Here is an 18,271-nt window from a genome sequence, read left to right as displayed (position 1 = left end):
CACTTACTTCAGTCCACACAGTAGTAATTAGACAAAAGAGGTGAGTATCTCAACTGTAAACAAAGAACTGTTTTTGGTTTGTGCCAATCAGAGTAAAGTTAAGTACCTTTCTTTGGTTCTTCGGGAATCTTGGCTGGTGGCAGAGGAGCACTGTCCTCCGGTTCTTGCAAGATACATTAAAAACATAAGTAAAATTCTAGGAAATGGAAGTATTAAAGGACAGAGCAACAAAGATGTAAGATATATCAGAATGTTAAAATCGGACACCTCTACCTTTGACAGGAGAGACTTCTTTCTTTTCAGAGACTAAAGCTTTGGCAATCTTCTCCTCCACTGGCTTTTTGGGCTTTGCTGCTACAGTGTTTCATTTCATAAAAAGAATAAAATTTCAAACTCTGAGGAGGATTCACATCTATGTGAATTAAGGGTTAAAGTGAAACTCTAAATATGTGAAAAAGACATGGAAACAGGCATTGGGGTGTATTGGTACCTTTTGGTGGTGAAGGCTCCTTCTTGGGTGGTGCTGGCTTCTCTTCTGGCTTTTTCTCTACTTAAAAGACACGATCGTATGAGGACCACAGGACAAATGTGAAGAAATGTCAAGTAAAGCGAAGCGCGCCACAAGATATTAAGACCAAACTAAGTTGTTAAATAACATGCAAATAACGACGGAGCAGAAGGAGACAAGCCCCACGGGGACGTAAGTGCAGAAGGACAAAGCTTAGATTTTACGTTTGTGCGTAGCACAGCTTAGCAGGAGGCTGAGCTACAGGAGGTGAGGATTACCTTCTAATGGGACTCCCTCTCTCATTTCAACCTTTTTGGTCACCACCGTCTCCTCAACAAGAACTCTTGTAGCTGGTTGAGACAGAGGACACAGGAACATGCTCAGAGTCAGCGTAATACAATGTTCCTGCTGGATAACCAAGTAGAAATCCTGACACAGCGATTAGATGGACAAACACAAGTGAGTCTGAGCTCATGATAGACCCAAGGTGTGAAGACCACGAAGAGGACGGGAGCCAGTAAATGGAAAGGCCACGGCTTCAGTCACAATACTTTTTCTTGATGATGAACTTCTGAAGTGTCTCATTTGAATAAAACATCATTCTAATTTCAGAGGTTCAAGAAAAGAGAAACTAGAGACCAAACAGATGGTGAAAGAATCCAGGACGCCTGGACATGGACGCCTCAAGAGTCACCGAAGGAATTGGAACCAAACTAAAGACGAATTGAGATGAAGTTCTAATAAACATATACACCCAAAATACCTCTACAATCATGACATTAAAGAATCAAGGTGGCTGATGCAAAATACGGATCAAATCGGAATGCCCATCCGTCATTAGGGCGACATTTAAACCACCATGAAGGAGGTCAGATCACATGCTCTTCACTGGATGAGGAGGAGGAGGGTGACAGAATGATGAAGAGTCTTCGATCACTATCAACCTCGGCAGAGCAACTTTTCAGAGTGAGGACACAAAAGAAGACAGGAAGATCCACAAAGGAGCTAAAGGTTCCTTCATGTGCAGGAGGGAACCCACGGAACCTACCTCCTGGACTGTGTCAGTGCTTCATCAGATACGTGAAATTTGAACTGAAATGTTTCTCTATGTTCAAACTTTCCTATTTATTTGATGTTGACAACTCTGAAATGTCTGAACTTGGATCTAATAACTAGGTTTATTTTTGAATACTCCTTTTATCCTAATGTGGAAGAATGGATGAATGATTGAGTTAGAGACAAAAACACTGTTTTGAATTCTTTCATGTCAAATAAAAACAAATGAAACATGCATTATAATAAGAAGAAATAATAATCTGATGGGGGACACAGAAAGAAATGCACTGGTTGAAAATACCTCTTTGTTCTTCTTCATAATGATAGAATTCAGAAGATTCTTCAAAAGAAAGAGAACATGGTGGCCTCATTATCACATTAAACCAAAAATCAGAATACAAAATGTTTAAAATGATGCCTCTTTAAGTTACCTTGGATTTCCACTGAAGACGGAACCTCGGGCCTCTGAACCGATAAGTCCGTGACATCTACACAATCACACCAAGACAACAGAACAGGTCTTTAACAGGACTTTAGGGGGAAAAGTGCCTTTAATTAACATCAACCACCGCTAACATGCTGAAATCCAAAGCCTTTATCATTTCAACCTAATCACCTGTAGCATTAGCCTTATCATACCTAACATAGCATTCACCTTAATTTTAGACAGAAGGAAATAATTCCTTAGCTTCTATAGGTAAGAACAAATAGAAGATACTATGTTCTGTGTGTAGCTAATAGCAATGCTAATTAAAGAATGTCTATCCACGGATGGAAACTAGAACCTGTCCCATTTCCCCAGAACTGCTATCCCTCATATGGCTTGTGCCACCACCCGCTCCGGCCATAAATAAAACCTCCCGGCAGACATTTGGACCATTTTGTACCGGGGGGTCCTTCGTTCGGTAGCTTTAACGCTCCCGCGCTTCTCTCGTATTGTTCCTGGTTTATTCCAAACAGGAAAATCCCACCTATGACCCGGAAAAGCGCAACAGGGCGGCCGTGGCTCATGCTGGTGCCCTTGGGTGGTTCTTCTGGCTCCACAACAGTGAGTTGTGATGCTCAGACAACATCCAATCAAACTTGCTATTTCTCAGGACGGACGTGTTTCCGTGCAAGGACGGGAATTTAGATCGGAGTAGAATTTATTCACGTTTAAGATAGCTGATATAAACTTTAGCGTCTCGCTCGGCTCACTCAGGGAGACACCTGTCCGCCGCCGCCATGTTGTGTGGGCTGATCTGTATCGAATAGTGTTGTGTTTTTAAACCGTAAACCTTCAAACCGAGCTACCACTTACCTAAAGGCACCATCGCCAGTTCAATTTCTGCGAAAAGGGGGAAAGCAAAGCGCAAGTTAAAAGCTAAACGAGTGGAAGGCTGAACAGAAGCTTTAAAGGTGCCGCCTGACTAGGAACTGTACCTTTGCCAGACAAATAAAGCTCAGCTGTGCTCTTAGCCTCTCCTCTGGGCTCCAACCTCACAATCACTGAGTACACGCCTACATGGGATTATTAATGAAGACGATGAACACTCAGGTCAGAAAGAAACAATGAGAGACAAGTCTGAGGGGCTCTGACGCTGCGGCGGCGCTCTACACACCTTCGTCTTCGATGGCCACATTTCGGATGACCATGAAATGTCTTCGGCCCTCACTTGTGAAGTTGTATTTGGGGCTTTCTTTCAGTTCCCAGGTGTCTTTGTACCATGAAACAATGGCATTGTCGAAGGACACCTCGCACTCGAATGTGGCCGACTGCCGCTCATTGACTTCGATGCTATGGATGCGTTTGGTGAAATGAATTTGCTCGGCTAAAAAAAAGAAAGACGGATAAACGAGTGTCTGACAAAAATGGAAGTCTTGATTAACACGCCGACCACGTGGCAGCGATGGGATGTAACTGAGTATTTCTGAGTATTGTTACTCCTGACTGAACGTGTCTACTTTAGCTGCTTTGAGCTTTTATACGTTAATCTGAATGTTTCATAAAACAAATACTGACATTTTCATTCCTGTAGTATTTTAGTAGTGTCTAATTGTCAAGTGGCTTCTATATTCTTGAGATTTGGCTTGATTATCCAGTAGTTTATTTGATGGTTTAGCCATACTGTGGTTAGCTTTGTTTAGTTAGAACACAGAAATAGAGAAAATAGAAAAACAAAAAAGGAAAGGTTTTTTTTTAACAAAGAAGAACAAATTACAACTCAATTAGAACAAACAAAATGTTCATTTAAGTTTCAAGATGTTTCAAGATGTCATTCTACTTTTACATTTTTCCAAAATATGTCTAAATGTACTTTAACTTGTAGTTTTAGTGTTTTACTATTTAGTATTTAACATTTGTGGTTACTGTTGTACCAGAATACTTTAGTTACATGTTACAAAACTGCCACATGGAGAAGGTTATCAGGCGGCTTGGCTGACTGGTTGTTGGGAGAAGATGGATGAAGATGGACATACAGACAAAATGACAGTCGACATTTCTGGCAAGGTAACCCAGAAGAGGAGAGGTGGAACCATGTTATGATAGAGGGAGACAAATCCCAGAAGAAAGAGACAAAAAAGAGGGAAATCCAGAAAAATTAGTCTCACTGTTTGATGGAAAAGGTGGAAGAGGTTAGTAAAAAACCCAAATAACATCCAGCACGTCTAGAAGGCTTCAGGATTATTTCCAGGTACAAACCTTCCACCCAGAGGTCGGCCGACGACTGCAGGTTCTGATACTGGCAGGTGTATCGGCCCTGGTCTTCAGGCTTGAGGTCACTGATCAGAAGTTTCTGAATCTTGTGTTTCACCTCAGATGTGAACTTGCCCTTCAGCTCTAACTGTTTTCCATTTTTAAACCACTGAGCTTGGACATTGGGGATGGACAACTGACAAGACAGCGTGCACGACTGGCCCTCCTTACCCGAAGTGTCCTGTAGATGCTTTTCAACCTCTGCCTCTGAAAGACACGAGGAACAGAAACATCTGTCAAAAACAAACATGTCACTAACCATAATTCATCCATAATAATCCCGGGAGCCCGTTTGGCCCATTTAAGGGGCAACATTTCTCTGGTCTTCTTGATAAATGATGATTTCAATAATCATGGGTCAGATTTGCTTGCACAATTGTCCGCTGGTCACATGATTGATGACAACATGACAAAGCCAGCGGTCATAAAAGAAGCTTCATTCACACTCAGATCTCAATTCTTCTGATATTTTTGCTTCCACAACATTGTCACTTTCTGAAAACAGATGCGATTAGGACACAGTCCCTCTACTGACCCATAACGACGAGCTTGGCACTGGAGATGTGGGGTCCACAGACCACCCGGTAGTTGCCCTGGTCTGATGCCTGGCACCTCCTGATCTTGAGCAGGTGGCGGTCCCCACTGGCACTGATGTGGTACTTGTCGCTGCTGTCCAGTTTCTGGGTGCCCTTGTACCAAGACAGGGCGATCTCTGGGTAGTTGATCGTGATCTCACACTGGAATTCTGCCTCCTTGTTAGTGAAGACAGACTGGTCAGAAATATCCCTCAACACGGTTACGGGCTGTGGGAGACAAAGCAGAGCAACGTGAACCATCTGACCGACAGAGTCCGTCAGGTGTCAGAAAGTTTGATCTTTGGATTCAACCCGACCTCCGTCCTCTCCATCCTCTTCTGCAGGTCAGCCACCAATCTGGCCATGTCCTCCTCAGACTGTCTCTCAACACGTTCCAGCTCCTGTCAATCACAGCGGCATCACTGCACAGCTCCTCTGACTGGCAGACACGTGCAGTGAGGACAGCAACTTACTGGTCTTCCACTTTCCATAGCCTTCTCCCTCTTCAGCTGCTCGATGGCCTGCAGCATGCCGCGGTAGTCAGTGATGCCGTACATCCGGGCATATTTCTCGTACTCTTTGGGGTCGACGTTCCTCAACAGCTCAATGATATCTATGTCCTTCTCTTCCTTTGGACTTTTCTGCTTCGAGGGGGTCCTGAGAGGAAAAACCCGTCAGATTCGTGGATTTTATTGGAGTTATGATTGTTCGCACGTTTTGACTTTGACAGCTAGGCCGGGGTTATTTCTCCTGGTTAGTTAGTTCACTGAAGGTTTCTCTCACTTTTTCAGCTTGGCTCGGAGGTCTCCATCAAGCACCGCCGTCTCCTTCTTCTCCTCCACATGTAGTTCGGAGCTGCACTCAACCTCCCCGTGCTTGTTGGAGGCGACGCACCTGTACTGGCCTGAGTCAGACCTGGTCACCTCACGGATCTCTAGCTTGGCCTCCTGGCCCTTCTGGTCGACAGAGATGCGACCACCGTGTGTGATCTGCCGCCATTTCCCCTTCATCCACTTCACATTGGGGATGGGGTCACCGCCCACTTTGGCCATGAAGGTGGCGGTGCTCTCTGTAAACAGCAGGTGGAGCATTACGATGAACAAACGCACACTTTTCTTTTACATAATAGATTCATTTCATTTAAAGAGTGGATTTTTTTTTAAAATGTTCTGAAAACAGTCCTTTTCTCTGTATATCCTCTCAAGACAGAACCGACTCACTCTCTGGGACACGAATGGGTTTGGGCTCTTCAATGAAGAACAAGTTGTCCTGTTTTTTTGCCGGAGTGGCAGCTGGAGCTTCAGCAGGTGCCGGAGCTGCTCCTGGTTTCTCTGCAGGATGACAAACATCAGATTCTGAAGAATAAACCCGACTGACAAAACATGAATTCATCAAAAGGAACATTCAATCAAACATTCCAGTGTAGTCCCAATACTATCACGTGAACGTCATTATCAAATATCATCCTAATCTTAAACATCTCAAAACGTCACATTAAATGAGGAAATCTTTCAGATTTAGTTTAAACTGGATTGGGGTGTTCAGCACTCACGTCTGACTGTGACTTTGGCCTTGCAGAACTCAGTGCCGGCGCCGTTGGTGGCCCTGCACAGGTAATCACCGGCATCGGTTCTGGAGGCAGGGCTGATCTCCAGGCACGCCGTCCCATCCGTAAAGCTGATTCTGGTGTTTCCAGCTGACACCAGCTCCTTCCTGTCCTTCATCCACTGGACCGTCAGAGGGGCGGAGCCACAAACGTGACACTTGAGACTCATCTTGTCGCCCTCATCCACCGTCAGCGGCTTCAGAGGGACGTCGAACACTGGAGGCTTCTTGGCCTCTGCAGGTTAGTCAAGAACAGTATTTCATGCTTTCTGTTTGTTCCGTTTTGAACACATTAACATGTTATTTGTCGAGTTGGATAACCACAATTTTGAGAACTGACATCTTGAAACTGTCAAGAATTTTTTAATAAAAGCTAAAATCATTTGCTGTTGTCTGCCTAATGAAGCCACACCTTCTGAAACACAAAAAGATTTGACCACCAATATTAATGGCAAATTCTAAGGATAAGCCAAAACGTTCTTCCACCAGTGTAATCGTCGAAGTATCATCCTGGAGAGGTCTTCCACGTGTTTAGCGTTCCCATCGCTACCATTAGAAAGATCCAAAGGGAGCTCACCTGAAATGCCAACGGTGGTGTCGCAGGAGGCTCGCCCAGCCTCGTTGGAGGCCTGGCAGGTGTACCTGCCGCTGTCAGTCACCTCACTACTCTTGATACACAGCACCGCCACGTTGCTCTTGAAGCTGACGTCATATTTGTCTGAGCTGTGGATCTCAGTGTCTCCTTTGTACCAGCTGACAGACATGGGCTGCGAGCCGGACACTCTGCCCTCAATCTTCACCAGCCTGCCCTCCGTGTCCTCGATGTGCTCCGAGGGTTTCTTGGTGAACACTGGTGGGTTTTTACGCTCTGTGAATTCAAAGAAGTGTTGATGATGGAGGAAGTGAGGCTGCAAAGCTCAAGTGTGGATGAAAAGCTCAAATACCTTTAACGGTGATGTCAGAGGAACAGGAGACCTTCCCTACGTCGTTCATGGCAGAACAGAAATATTTTCCTGTGTCACTTTTGTCAGCCTTCAGGATGGTCAGGTGGGGGGTATCATCAACACAAGTGATTTTATAATTTCCACCACTTCGAATATCTTTGTGATCTTTGGACCATGTGACTTTAATGGGGGCAGACCCAGTCATGTGACACTCCAGCTCTATGCTGTCTCCTACTGTCACTTCCTGTGGTGCCAATTTCCTGTCAAAGACTGGAGGGTATCTGGGTTCTGCAGAGCAAAAGAAGGTGGGGAACTTTAAACAGACCCATCAGAATCCACGATTGTTTGACAACATGAAATCTGACATGACCACATGGGCCACATGTCCGACCACAGTCAGGTCCAAATGACAGACCTTGGAGAGTGAGTTTGGCCCTGCAGGAGGTAGAGCCCACGCTGTTGGTGGCCACGCACGTGTACTCGCCAGAGTGCCTCATTTCACCGCGTTCAATCTGCAGCACCGCCGTGTTGTCATCGTACAGCATGGAAAAGTCTCCGCCCTCCTTCAGCGGCTCACCATCCTTCAGCCAGGACACCTCGATGGGCGACGAGCCGGCGATGCGGCACTCAAAGCGGACGGGCTGACCCTCAGTCTGCTGCAGGCTGGTGATCTTCTTGGGGAAGGATGGTGGCGTTTTGGCTTCTGAAATCAAGGTGCAGTTATGGTAACTAGACATTATTCCACAGCAAATTTAAAATAAATCACAGCTGTAAAAGTGTGTAGAAATGAAGCCTGAATCAAATGAAAAGTAACAACATTGGAGGAAAAAAGAACTTCAGGTCTTCACCCTGTACGCTGAGTCTGCAGGAGGAGGAGGCTGAGCCTATGCTGTTCTCGGCCTTGCAGGTGTACTCTCCGATATCGGTCTTGGTGGCCTTGCTGAGCTTCAGACAGGCCACGCCCTTCGAGTACTCCAGTCTGCAGGTGGGGCTGGAGCGAACTTTACCATCAGCCTTGAACCAGGACACCTTGATCTCGGGTGTGCCGGCTACCTTGCACTTCAGACAGACGGCGTCTCCTGCTGTCACTTCCATGGGCTCCAGGGTCTCCACAAAGTATGGAGGTTCTGCGTCCAGGAAAGATTCCAAGGTTACATTTGAAGAATTGAGAGTAAAGTTGAGGTGAAAGCTCTGCTGGACTAACCGAGGATGGACACGGTGGCTTCACAGGTGTCCCTGCCAGCATCGTTGGAAACCTCACACAGATATTTCCCAGCAGCCTCCTTGTCGTCAGTGCTCAGGCACTCGAGGATGCAGGAGCTCTCTGTGGTGGTGATGTTGTACTTGTATGAAGCAAAAACCTGCTGGCCATCTTTGTACCAGTTAACCGCGATCTTGGGAGTTCCAGTGTACGTGCACTCCAGCATCAGTGGCTTGCTCTTTTCCACAGACACATCCTTTAGCTTTTTGGAGAAGGCTGCAGGTTCTGGTCAAAACACATAATCAAAATCAGGCCAGCAGGAAGAAAACCCTTCTGCAACATGGGTCCTACATGTGTTGTTATTGATTAAGTAGTTGTATTAAATTCTACTATAAAATGCTCAAACATGGCGAAAACTGAACACCCTCAGCTTTTTGACACCTCTAACTTGCTTTCCATGTGTGTTTGACTTACCTTTGATGGTGAGATGAACTGGCCAGCTCTCCTTCCCTGCCTCATTAATGATCTGACAGGTGTATTCTCCAGCGTGCGACTTGCCCACGTTGAGAAGATCCAAAACGACTTGGTTGGTTGACTTCAGGGAGAAAGTGCAGGCCTGGCTGGGCTCCAGCTCCTTGGCCCCTCTGAACCACTTCAGCTTGAGCGGAGCGCTGCCCTTCACCATGGCTGAGAAGGTCACGTTTGAGCCTGGTAACGCCTCCACAGACTGGGGCGGCACCACAAATGAAGGAGGTTCTGGTACCAGCAGGAGATGAGTCATGTTAACTTAAATGTATAAGCTGCTAATTTAGTTGTATCTGTTCAATTAAAACCATTTTCTTTGTTTTGGTGATTAAAATTGACTTTGTAAAAAATACATACATTCATAAACAAATGCTGTGATAAAATCTACAGCTTTATGTTCATAAAATAAACATGAACCAAACTAGTGCGTGTTTCTACTGCCGGTGCAGACCTTTCACATCCAGGGAGGCGGTGGTCTCGCTGGTTCCGGCCTCGTTGATGGCCTTGCACTTATACACCCCAGAGTCGGACAGCTTCAGCGTGGGCACCCTGAGGGTGCAGCTGTTGCTGCTGAAGGAGATCTCATAGTTTGGACCGCTGTGTATCTCCTCTCCATTATGGTACCAGGAGATAGTGAAAGGTGGGGATCCTGAAACTTTGCACTCCATCTCTCCCGTTTTTCCCACAACCGTGTGGCAATCCTTCAACTTCCTGGAGAATGAGGGCGGTATGATCTTATCTGTCAGGGAGCAAAGCAAAACACGGGGAATAAGCACGTGTTCACACACAACTTTATACCATTAAATCCATTTCATGTTATTTCTTAGTAAAAGACATTCACATGTATCCTTAAATATAAAATCTACTGGAAAATTATCTTCCCCTTTTGTAGAATTTTATGTTTAGCTTTTGTTTGTATATTTAATTCATGGAAATTTGGAAGAAGACACCAACCTAAGACAGTGAGGTTGATTTTGCTTAAGTCCTTTCCAACCTCGTTCATAATCTCAAAAGTGTATTCTCCAGAGTCCAGTTTCTCCGTCGAGAGAACATTCAGGCAGGAGATCATCCGCGAAAAAGAGATTTTGTACTTGTTCCCCGAGGCCAGCTCAATTCCGTCCTTGAACCACTTGGTAACAAGCTCTGGGGTTCCACATACTTTCACCTCCAGGGCGGCGATGTCCCCCGCTGTCACGCTCAGGGCATCGGGCTTGTCCACAATCTTGGCAGGTTCTGGAATCCACAGTCACACACATGTAATCAAAGCTGCTGCGGACGAGTGGGGATACGATTTGCAGGAGAAAGAGAGAATTATATGGTTACAAACCTAGAACATTCAAGTTAGCAAAACACTCGGCTGTCCCAGCATCGTTTGTGAGGCGGCAGGTGTATCGGCCTGCTGTGGTGGCATCCGCCTTAAATACTTTAAGTGTAACATTGTTGTTCTCAAAGGTGATTCTCCTGTTGTCACCGTCTCTGAGAATGTGATCCTTGTCCTGTACCCAGGACACGGTAATGGGTTCAGAACCTTTAACAGTGGCCTGAAGGCTCACTTCCTGTCCCAGAATGACCGTCATGTTTGACAATTTCTTCACAAATGATGGCGGCTCTGGAGACACAGAAAGAGCCAACAGGGCAAAGTCAGCATGGTGAAGGGGACATTTCGGAACATTTAAAGCCGTTGAGAACCTCTACTGACCTCTGAGTTTAACCAAGGTCTGGCAGGTTTCACTTCCTACACTGTTGGAAACTTTGCACTCGTATTGGCCAACGTCTTGTGGCTCTATTCCAATAACGTGAAGAGTAACTGAGCTGCCCTCGCTCAACATTTTATACTTCCTGCTCTCCGTTAAGGGCTTCTTATCTTTGAACCATGTGATTTGGAATGGAGCTGTTCCACTCAGCTCACAGTCCAAACTCACGTCCTTACCCTTCAGACCTTCGATGGGCTGAGGTACTTTGGTAAATGATGGAGGTTCTGAAGAGAGAGATCGAGGAACTGTTTAAGATGCGTTCATTATGCCAAAAGGCCTTAAAGGTGAACGACGTAACATTGAACGTGTTGTGACACTGCCATGACTTTACAGTCAGGAATGATCAGCTACTACAACATTTGTTACACTCAAAACTAGCATGTGCTACAAATGTACGGGCTTTGAGTGTGGTGGGAGGGTTGAGACTATGGACTCAGCAGAATATAATGATAAAAACTTTCAGCCCAGTTGAGAAACGTCGTGATGACTAAAGCTAACATCTTCAACTTGCAGACATTCAAACATGTCTTTGTCTGTTTGATGTTCCACTGTCAAAACCTTAGTGTCTCACTTTAACGGAGGTTTAGAAAGAGTCAAAGCAGAACCCTAAAGGGATTTACGTGCACAGCGAATCTGGACGACTCTGGTCGCTTGATGTGCATTTATGCTATCAAACTACCGCAAGAATTCAGTTTCCTTGTGTGCACGTGACCACATGAAATCACAGGCGATGGTGGAAAAAATGGAACGTTGGAAAATTTGGTCCCATTTTGACTTTTGAGACTGTAGACAGAAAATAAAATTTCGGATGATTTTTGATGTACGAACTGTGTGAACGGCCACCGGTAACGGAACCCGTCCACAGACGCGTGAATAGGATCAATTTAGTAGTTTTAAGTGAAAAAGAATTTAAAGTCTCAACACGTGACAACGTTACGTAATGCACCTTTAAGGAACAATTCAATGTAAAGCCAGAATAATGAACATTATCAACAGGAAGTCAGTGGGAGGCTGACCTTTAATGCTAAGTGTGGTGCTGCAGCTGACACTGCCAGCATCGTTCTGAGCCTCACAGGTGTACACGCCATCATCATCAAAGCTGGTAGACAACAGTTCCAGAACTGCCACCGAGTCAACAAAGGATGTTCTGCAGTTAGCCCCGTCCATGACTTTGGTATCGTGTTTGTACCAGGTCACTTTCAGAGGGGTCGTTCCACAGACTTTGCACTCTAATCGGAGTGAATCGCTCTGTTTCACAAACTTAGCAACGGGGAGTTTCAGCACAAACTCTGGAGGTTCTGGAAAGCGAAAACACAAACATGTTAGCTGCTGACATTCCAAATGATTGCAGACAGAGCAGAGCCCAATGGTGAGAGGCGGACGGGATATGCCTTTAAAACAGGTTAAAGCTGAGTTAAAAAGACAAAAGTCCAACCTTTAACAGTCAGGTTTGCACTACAGCGTGCAGAGCCAGCGGCATTGCGGACTTGGCAAGAATAAGCTCCACTCTGAGAAATACCGACAGAATAGAGCTCTAAGAAACAAGAGAGTCCATCGAGTCCTGTGAAGCACGTGGGTCCCGTCATCAGCTCTTTGTCATCCTTGAACCACTGAACTGTGAAGGGTGGTGTTCCCTTAAAGGTGCCCTTGAAGCGCACCTTGGCATTAGGTACAGCGGACTGTGGCTCAGGTGGACTCACAAAGCTGGGAGGTTCTGAAGACAGGACACAGCAGGTTAAAGAGATACTCACCTGTCAGAGTTGGCCTACGTGAGCAGTTAGAGTAAGAGAAGAACACCGTCCAACCTTTCACCAGCAGTGTTGCGCTGCTGTCACAGCTTCCTGCGGCATTGGTCAGTTTGCAAGAGTAGGATCCAGCGTCAGCCGGCTCCAGCTGCTCGATCTCTAAAGACACCGAGTTGTCCTGCTGGATGAGTTTGTGTTTCACACCACTGAAGATTTTCTTTCCATCTTTCTGCCATTCCACTGAGATGGGAATTGATCCAGAAATTTTGCAACATATCTGAACAAAGGAGCCAAGAATCTCCTGCATGTCTAGCAGGGGCTTGATGAAGCTCGGGGCAATGACTTGTTCTGTTACCGGGGGAACAGTCAGACATTAGGGCTTCACTTATTCTGACTCAGGACATGTGTGCAGATTTCACACCAACCTAACACGATCAGCTTGACTTTGCAGGAGCAGCGACTGATGTGGTTTGCCACCTCTAGGATGTACTCTCCTTCATCGTCCCGCTGAGCAGACTGAATCTTCAGGCTGCTGATGTTGTTCTCAAACGTTAGCTTGTGCTGTCGGATGGACTGAAGCTCCTTCTCGTCTTTCAGCCATTTCACTTTGAGCTCAGGCGAGCCAGTTACCTTACAGTCCAGACTGACTGGATCTCCAACGGTAACCTTAATAACGTCGGGTTTCTCTGTGATCTGAGGAGGCTCTAATGTGCAAAACAAAGAGGATCATCGATAACGTCTCTGAGGAAGGAAGAGCGACAGCGCAGCTGCTTGAGTACCGACCTTGGACAGTGAGGGTGGCAGAGCACTTAGTCTGTCCAGCCTCATTCACCACTTGGCAGCTGTATTTTCCACTGTGCGCTGCTTCACACGCAGGAATCTTAAGAATCGCAACATTGTTCTCAAATGTTCTCTCAATTTTTGGATCCTCCAAAATCCAGTTGTCATCTTTCTGCCATTGTACAGAGAGAGTAGGAGAACCCTCCACTACACACCGGAACTCTGCCACCTTGCCTAGAACAGTGACTGTGTTCTCAATCTTCTTTGTAAATGTTGGTGGTTCTATGACATAAAACCAGCAAAAAAAGGTCAGCGAATGAGCGCGCAACCCTAAATCTGGAATCTCCATTCATCTCACCTTTAAGTTTTAGCGTAGCTTTAGAAGTACAGCTTCCCACCTCATTGGCCACAGTGCACTGATATTCCCCAACGTCTACAGCGCCACATTTGTGCACCTCCAGGCCCAGAATGCCATTGATTTGAGAGAAGCTGTGTTTAGCACTGGATTTGATCTCCTTTGCTGCTCTGTACCATGTGATCTCAAAGGGACTGGTCCCAGAAACCTGGCATTCGAGGTGGGCAGTGGAGTCTTTTACAACCTCAGCTGGAGCCAGCTCTTTAATAAATGTTGGAATTTCTAAGTTGAAAACAGAAAGAATGGCTCTTATCTGCTGATTTGATCTGTTTAAATGCATTTAAAGAGCCAAATCTCCGAGCTCCAGTCACAACCAACCTTTGACCTTGAGCTCCATGCTGCAGCTCTCGCTGCCAGCCTCATTACGAGCCTCACAGTAATACAGCCCACTGTCCTTGGCGTCAGTCCCACAGACCTCCAGAGAGGCCACAGAGTTAACAAAGCTCATCTTGTACCGTTCACTGGGATGAATCTCGGAGCCTTCCTTGAACCAGTAGATGTCTATCTCAGGTGTTCCAGTCACCTGGCACTCAAACACTTTATTCTGGCCAAGACGAGTCACTGACATTCGGGCTGGCGTCCGAGTAAACTTGGGAGGTTCTAGAGACAAAAAAGAAGAACAGTTGTACCCAAAAGCCAAAGCTTCCAAACCGGATCAGTAGCTTGTCCACAAAGTTGGTTGTAAGCTTCATGAGTTCCCTCATCAGATGAGAATCGCAGTATTTTACTGCTGCTGAGAAGCTCCAGCAAACTTCTTATATTGAAACTGTTATTTATCACTGTCATGGCTAAGCTCCACATGTGGATACGAAGAGTTCCTGGTAGCCCGTCGTGTCACGGCGGCTCCTCGAGCTGATAAACCGCAGCACAATCTCTCCTAAATCAGTGAGAATTGGTTTCTTTTTAAGTGTGAAATCAAGTCTTGTTTTTGTCACCTTTTGTGACCGTGAGTTTGATGATTGTAGATGCTGCAGTTGCACATTATCACATTATTGCTGATTACAGGTTTCCCAGAGTTGCTTTGCTGCTGTTAGCTGTTCAGTCATCACGCTTATTTAAAGCCTCAGAAACTCTCTACTCATTACAAGTTTGAAGAAAAAAGTAAAAAGGAAAACCTTTGACAAAGAGCGTTGCCTGGCAGGAGGTGGCACCAACATCGTTCTGGATTTCACAGCGATATTCTCCAGAGTCGGAGGATTTGGCAAAGAACAGAGCCAGAGAGGTTGAAGTGTTGTCTTTGATAACAGAGCAGTCAGCGCTAGAAAGAATCTCTTTCTGGTTTTTGAACCATTTGATGATCAGTGGTGGAGTTCCAGAGAGCAGAACATTGAAATGAACCTTTGAGCCAGGCAAGACATTCATGGATTCAGGCTTTTCGAGAATGCTTGGTGGTTCTGAAAAGGAAGGAAAACATTGGCCTTCAGATGCTGCAGCTGCCTTTGTGTCTCTACTCTGATGAGTCTGTTCAAACCTTTGACAAACAGGGTGGCAGAACATTGGACCGTCCCTGCTTTGTTCTTGGCTATGCACGTATAACTACCACTGTCTTTACTCTCCAGGTTACAGATTTCCAGAAAAGCAACATTCTCAAAAAAGGTGCATTTGTGTTTCTGGTCAGCCTGGATCTCCTTGTCATCTTTGAACCACTGGATTGTTATGGGCAGGGAACCAGAAACCAGACACTCCAGGTGAGCAAATGAGGCTTTGATACCTTCCGTCTGCTTCAGCTTTCGTGTAAAAGATGGTGGAATTATTTGATCTAACAGGAGAAACAAACAGTGAGGTACAGTCCCAGAAGAAAAGTGTAATTCAGCGACATCCGTTTCAAATGAAAGGCAACAAAAGAAGAACTGACCAAGAACAGTGAGGGTGACCTCACAAGAACCTTGGCCCACATCATTGGAAACCCTGAAGGTGTATTCGCCACCATCGTTTTTGTCTGTCTTGTTAATCTTGAGAACAGAACTGCTGTCAGTGCTGTGAACTTTGTATCGCTGGCCTGAGACCAGCTCCTTGCCAGCCTTTATCCAAGTGGCACTGAGGGGTTTCGTTCCGGAGAAGCGAGCCTCCAGCGTGGCAGGATCCCCCTGAGTCACGCTGATAGACTTGGCCTCATCTGTGATCTTAGCAGGTTCTGAGATTTCAAACAAACAATCGGGTTCATTCATGCTGAACAAGCGTCACCTGAAGGCAGCAGCTGGAACCCTGAACCACAGGCAGGCTAAATAACATGATTACGCTAGCTGCACTGAGGTATTACACACACGTGTCCATCACTATGATCGCTAAAATATCGCTTGTGCTCCTCTACTGGGATCTCCTTGCTGTCTCAGTTTACTCACGGACAATAAAGCTCACAGGTGATAAGACTGGTACTGTTGTGACTGGACCAACCTTTGACTGTTAACAGAGCAGAGCAGGTCTGGCTCCCCGCCTGGTTCTGAGCCTGGCACGAGTATTTGCCTCCATCTTTCCTCTGCACATCTGTAAGGTGCAGCAGTGCCGTGTTGTTCTCATATGAAAGCTGGATGTGTTCAGCCTCTTTCAGCTCGTGGTTGTCCTTCATCCAGGACACAGTCATGGGCTCTGAACCCTTCACAACGCACAGCAAAGACACCTCACTGCCCACCAAGGAGCTCAGGTTCTCCAGCTTTTGCACAAATGATGGAGGGTCTACAAGAAGCAGTAAGATCAGCATGGTTGCATTTTCCATGGAATATCAGAACAAATTCAGTGAGTTGAGGTGTTCCAGCCAGAGATACAGCAGGACTTTCTCCTGGAAACCACCAGTGCACGTGGACTGGGATGCTGGACGAATCCATCTGAGCATCACCAGTACACGTGACCCGAATACCAAACTGAACTACCTCTACTACTACCACTACTACTACCTCTAATAGTACCACTACTACTACTTCTACTTCTACTTCTACTACTACCACTACTACTTCTACTACTACCACTACTACTACATCTACTACTACTTCTACTACTACTACCTCTACTTCTACCACTACTACTACCTCTACTACTACCACTACTACTACCTCTACTACTACCACTACTACCTCTACTACTACCACTACTACCTCTACTACTACCTCTACTACTACCACAACTACTACTACCTCTACCAGTACCACTACTACTACTTCTACTACTACCACTACTACTTCTACTACTACCACTAGTACCTCTACTACTACCTCTACTACTACCACTGCTACCTCTACTACTACCTCTACTACCACTACTACTACCTCTACTAGTACCATTACTACCTCTACTACTACCTCTACTACTACCACTACTACTACCTCTACTACTTCTACTACTACCACTACTACTACATCTACTACTACTTCTACTACTACCTCTACTTCTACCACTACTACTACCTCTACTACTACCACTACTACATCTACTACTACCACTACTACTACCTCTACTTCTACCACTACTACTACCTCTACTACTACCTCTACTACCACTACTACTTCTACTACTACCTCTACTCCATCTACGACCCTGTGGCACGGACACCCGGACCAACCTTTGAGGGTGACGTGACAGTCACAGGAGACCCTGCCCACTTCATTCTCCACTGTACACTGGTACAGTCCAACGTCTCCTGGCTCAACTGCCAGCACCTGCAGGGCTATCAGGTCATCTTTCACACTGATCCTGTGTCTCTTGTCATTTCTTATTGCTTTTCCATTTTTACTCATAGACACAGTGAAAGGAGCAGAACCCGAGACTTGACACTCCAGCATTAGTTCAGAACCTTTCACAACATCTTTGGACTCCAGGCTGCGCACAAATAGTGGTGGCACTACAAGAATGAAACAAAGATAAAAGAAAGTGAAGATGAAATTTGATGTAAAAGGAATTCTTTTTATGAATCTTCCATGATGAAACTTTTCCAAAATCCCCCTCTCAGAAGGCTGATTTAGAAGCGTTTGTAACTTGTTACTGAATGGTTATATAAACCGAGATGGTCATTTTAATTCCCCGGTTGGGATTTTACTGTCTCTTTCCACAGTTTTAGCGGTGGCTGAGGAGAACAAATGCAAGAACGTTTCACATGAAACCAACCTTTGACGGTAACTGTGCTGCAGCAGCAGTCACTACCAGCTTCACTGGAGGCCACGCAGACATAATCTCCACTTTCCTCTACTGTACACTGCACTATTTCCAGAGACGCCACCAAGTCCTCCACAGCCATGGTATATTTAGGACCGGGAGTGATCTCCATCTCATCTTTGAACCACTTAAAGGTGATGACTGGACTCCCAGTCACCTTGCAATCCAGGCGAGAGGAGTCGCCACAGGTAATGAGCCTGGTTGCCTCAAGCTTCTTCACAAATGTCGGAGGTTCTAAGATAAGAGGTTAATGTTCGGCATCGAGAAAAGACATGTTAGTGTC

The 18,271-nt window shown here is 45.7% G+C and overlaps 1 protein-coding gene and 1 long non-coding RNA gene across 2 annotated transcripts in view; one reads left to right on the top strand and one right to left on the bottom strand.

Moving 5' to 3' along the window:
* The window catches only part of ttn.2 (titin, tandem duplicate 2), a 166,824-nt gene that overhangs the window by 110,804 nt on the left and 37,749 nt on the right, over positions 1–18,271 (bottom strand). Inside the window, 39 exon segments of the mRNA XM_029837082.1 lie at positions 107–163; positions 274–354; positions 491–550; positions 787–858; positions 1,866–1,904; positions 1,996–2,052; positions 2,865–2,891; positions 2,987–3,064; positions 3,166–3,375; positions 4,248–4,508; positions 4,837–5,104; positions 5,194–5,277; positions 5,350–5,533; positions 5,660–5,945; positions 6,097–6,207; positions 6,429–6,716; positions 7,059–7,349; positions 7,426–7,713; positions 7,841–8,128; positions 8,274–8,552; positions 8,630–8,911; positions 9,101–9,382; positions 9,603–9,890; positions 10,106–10,384; positions 10,479–10,760; positions 10,851–11,129; positions 11,922–12,203; positions 12,341–12,619; positions 12,711–12,998; positions 13,076–13,354; positions 13,434–13,712; positions 13,789–14,067; positions 14,164–14,445; positions 14,961–15,239; positions 15,317–15,604; positions 15,701–15,979; positions 16,240–16,518; positions 17,399–17,677; positions 17,941–18,222. Of these exon segments, the coding sequence (XP_029692942.1) occupies positions 107–163; positions 274–354; positions 491–550; positions 787–858; positions 1,866–1,904; positions 1,996–2,052; positions 2,865–2,891; positions 2,987–3,064; positions 3,166–3,375; positions 4,248–4,508; positions 4,837–5,104; positions 5,194–5,277; positions 5,350–5,533; positions 5,660–5,945; positions 6,097–6,207; positions 6,429–6,716; positions 7,059–7,349; positions 7,426–7,713; positions 7,841–8,128; positions 8,274–8,552; positions 8,630–8,911; positions 9,101–9,382; positions 9,603–9,890; positions 10,106–10,384; positions 10,479–10,760; positions 10,851–11,129; positions 11,922–12,203; positions 12,341–12,619; positions 12,711–12,998; positions 13,076–13,354; positions 13,434–13,712; positions 13,789–14,067; positions 14,164–14,445; positions 14,961–15,239; positions 15,317–15,604; positions 15,701–15,979; positions 16,240–16,518; positions 17,399–17,677; positions 17,941–18,222 (8,655 nt within the window).
* Positions 491–1,739, top strand: LOC115250118 (uncharacterized). The gene is made up of 2 exons (XR_003888683.1): positions 491–700; positions 848–1,739. It is a non-coding gene; the product is annotated as an uncharacterized lncRNA (long non-coding RNA).

The sequence above is a fragment of the Takifugu rubripes genome, chromosome 1, assembly GCF_901000725.2.
Source record: "Takifugu rubripes chromosome 1, fTakRub1.2, whole genome shotgun sequence".
Classification (NCBI taxonomy): Eukaryota; Metazoa; Chordata; class Actinopteri; order Tetraodontiformes; family Tetraodontidae; genus Takifugu; species Takifugu rubripes.
The sequence above is the reverse complement of the archived record's forward strand: the minus strand, read 5'-3'. Positions and strand labels throughout refer to the sequence as shown.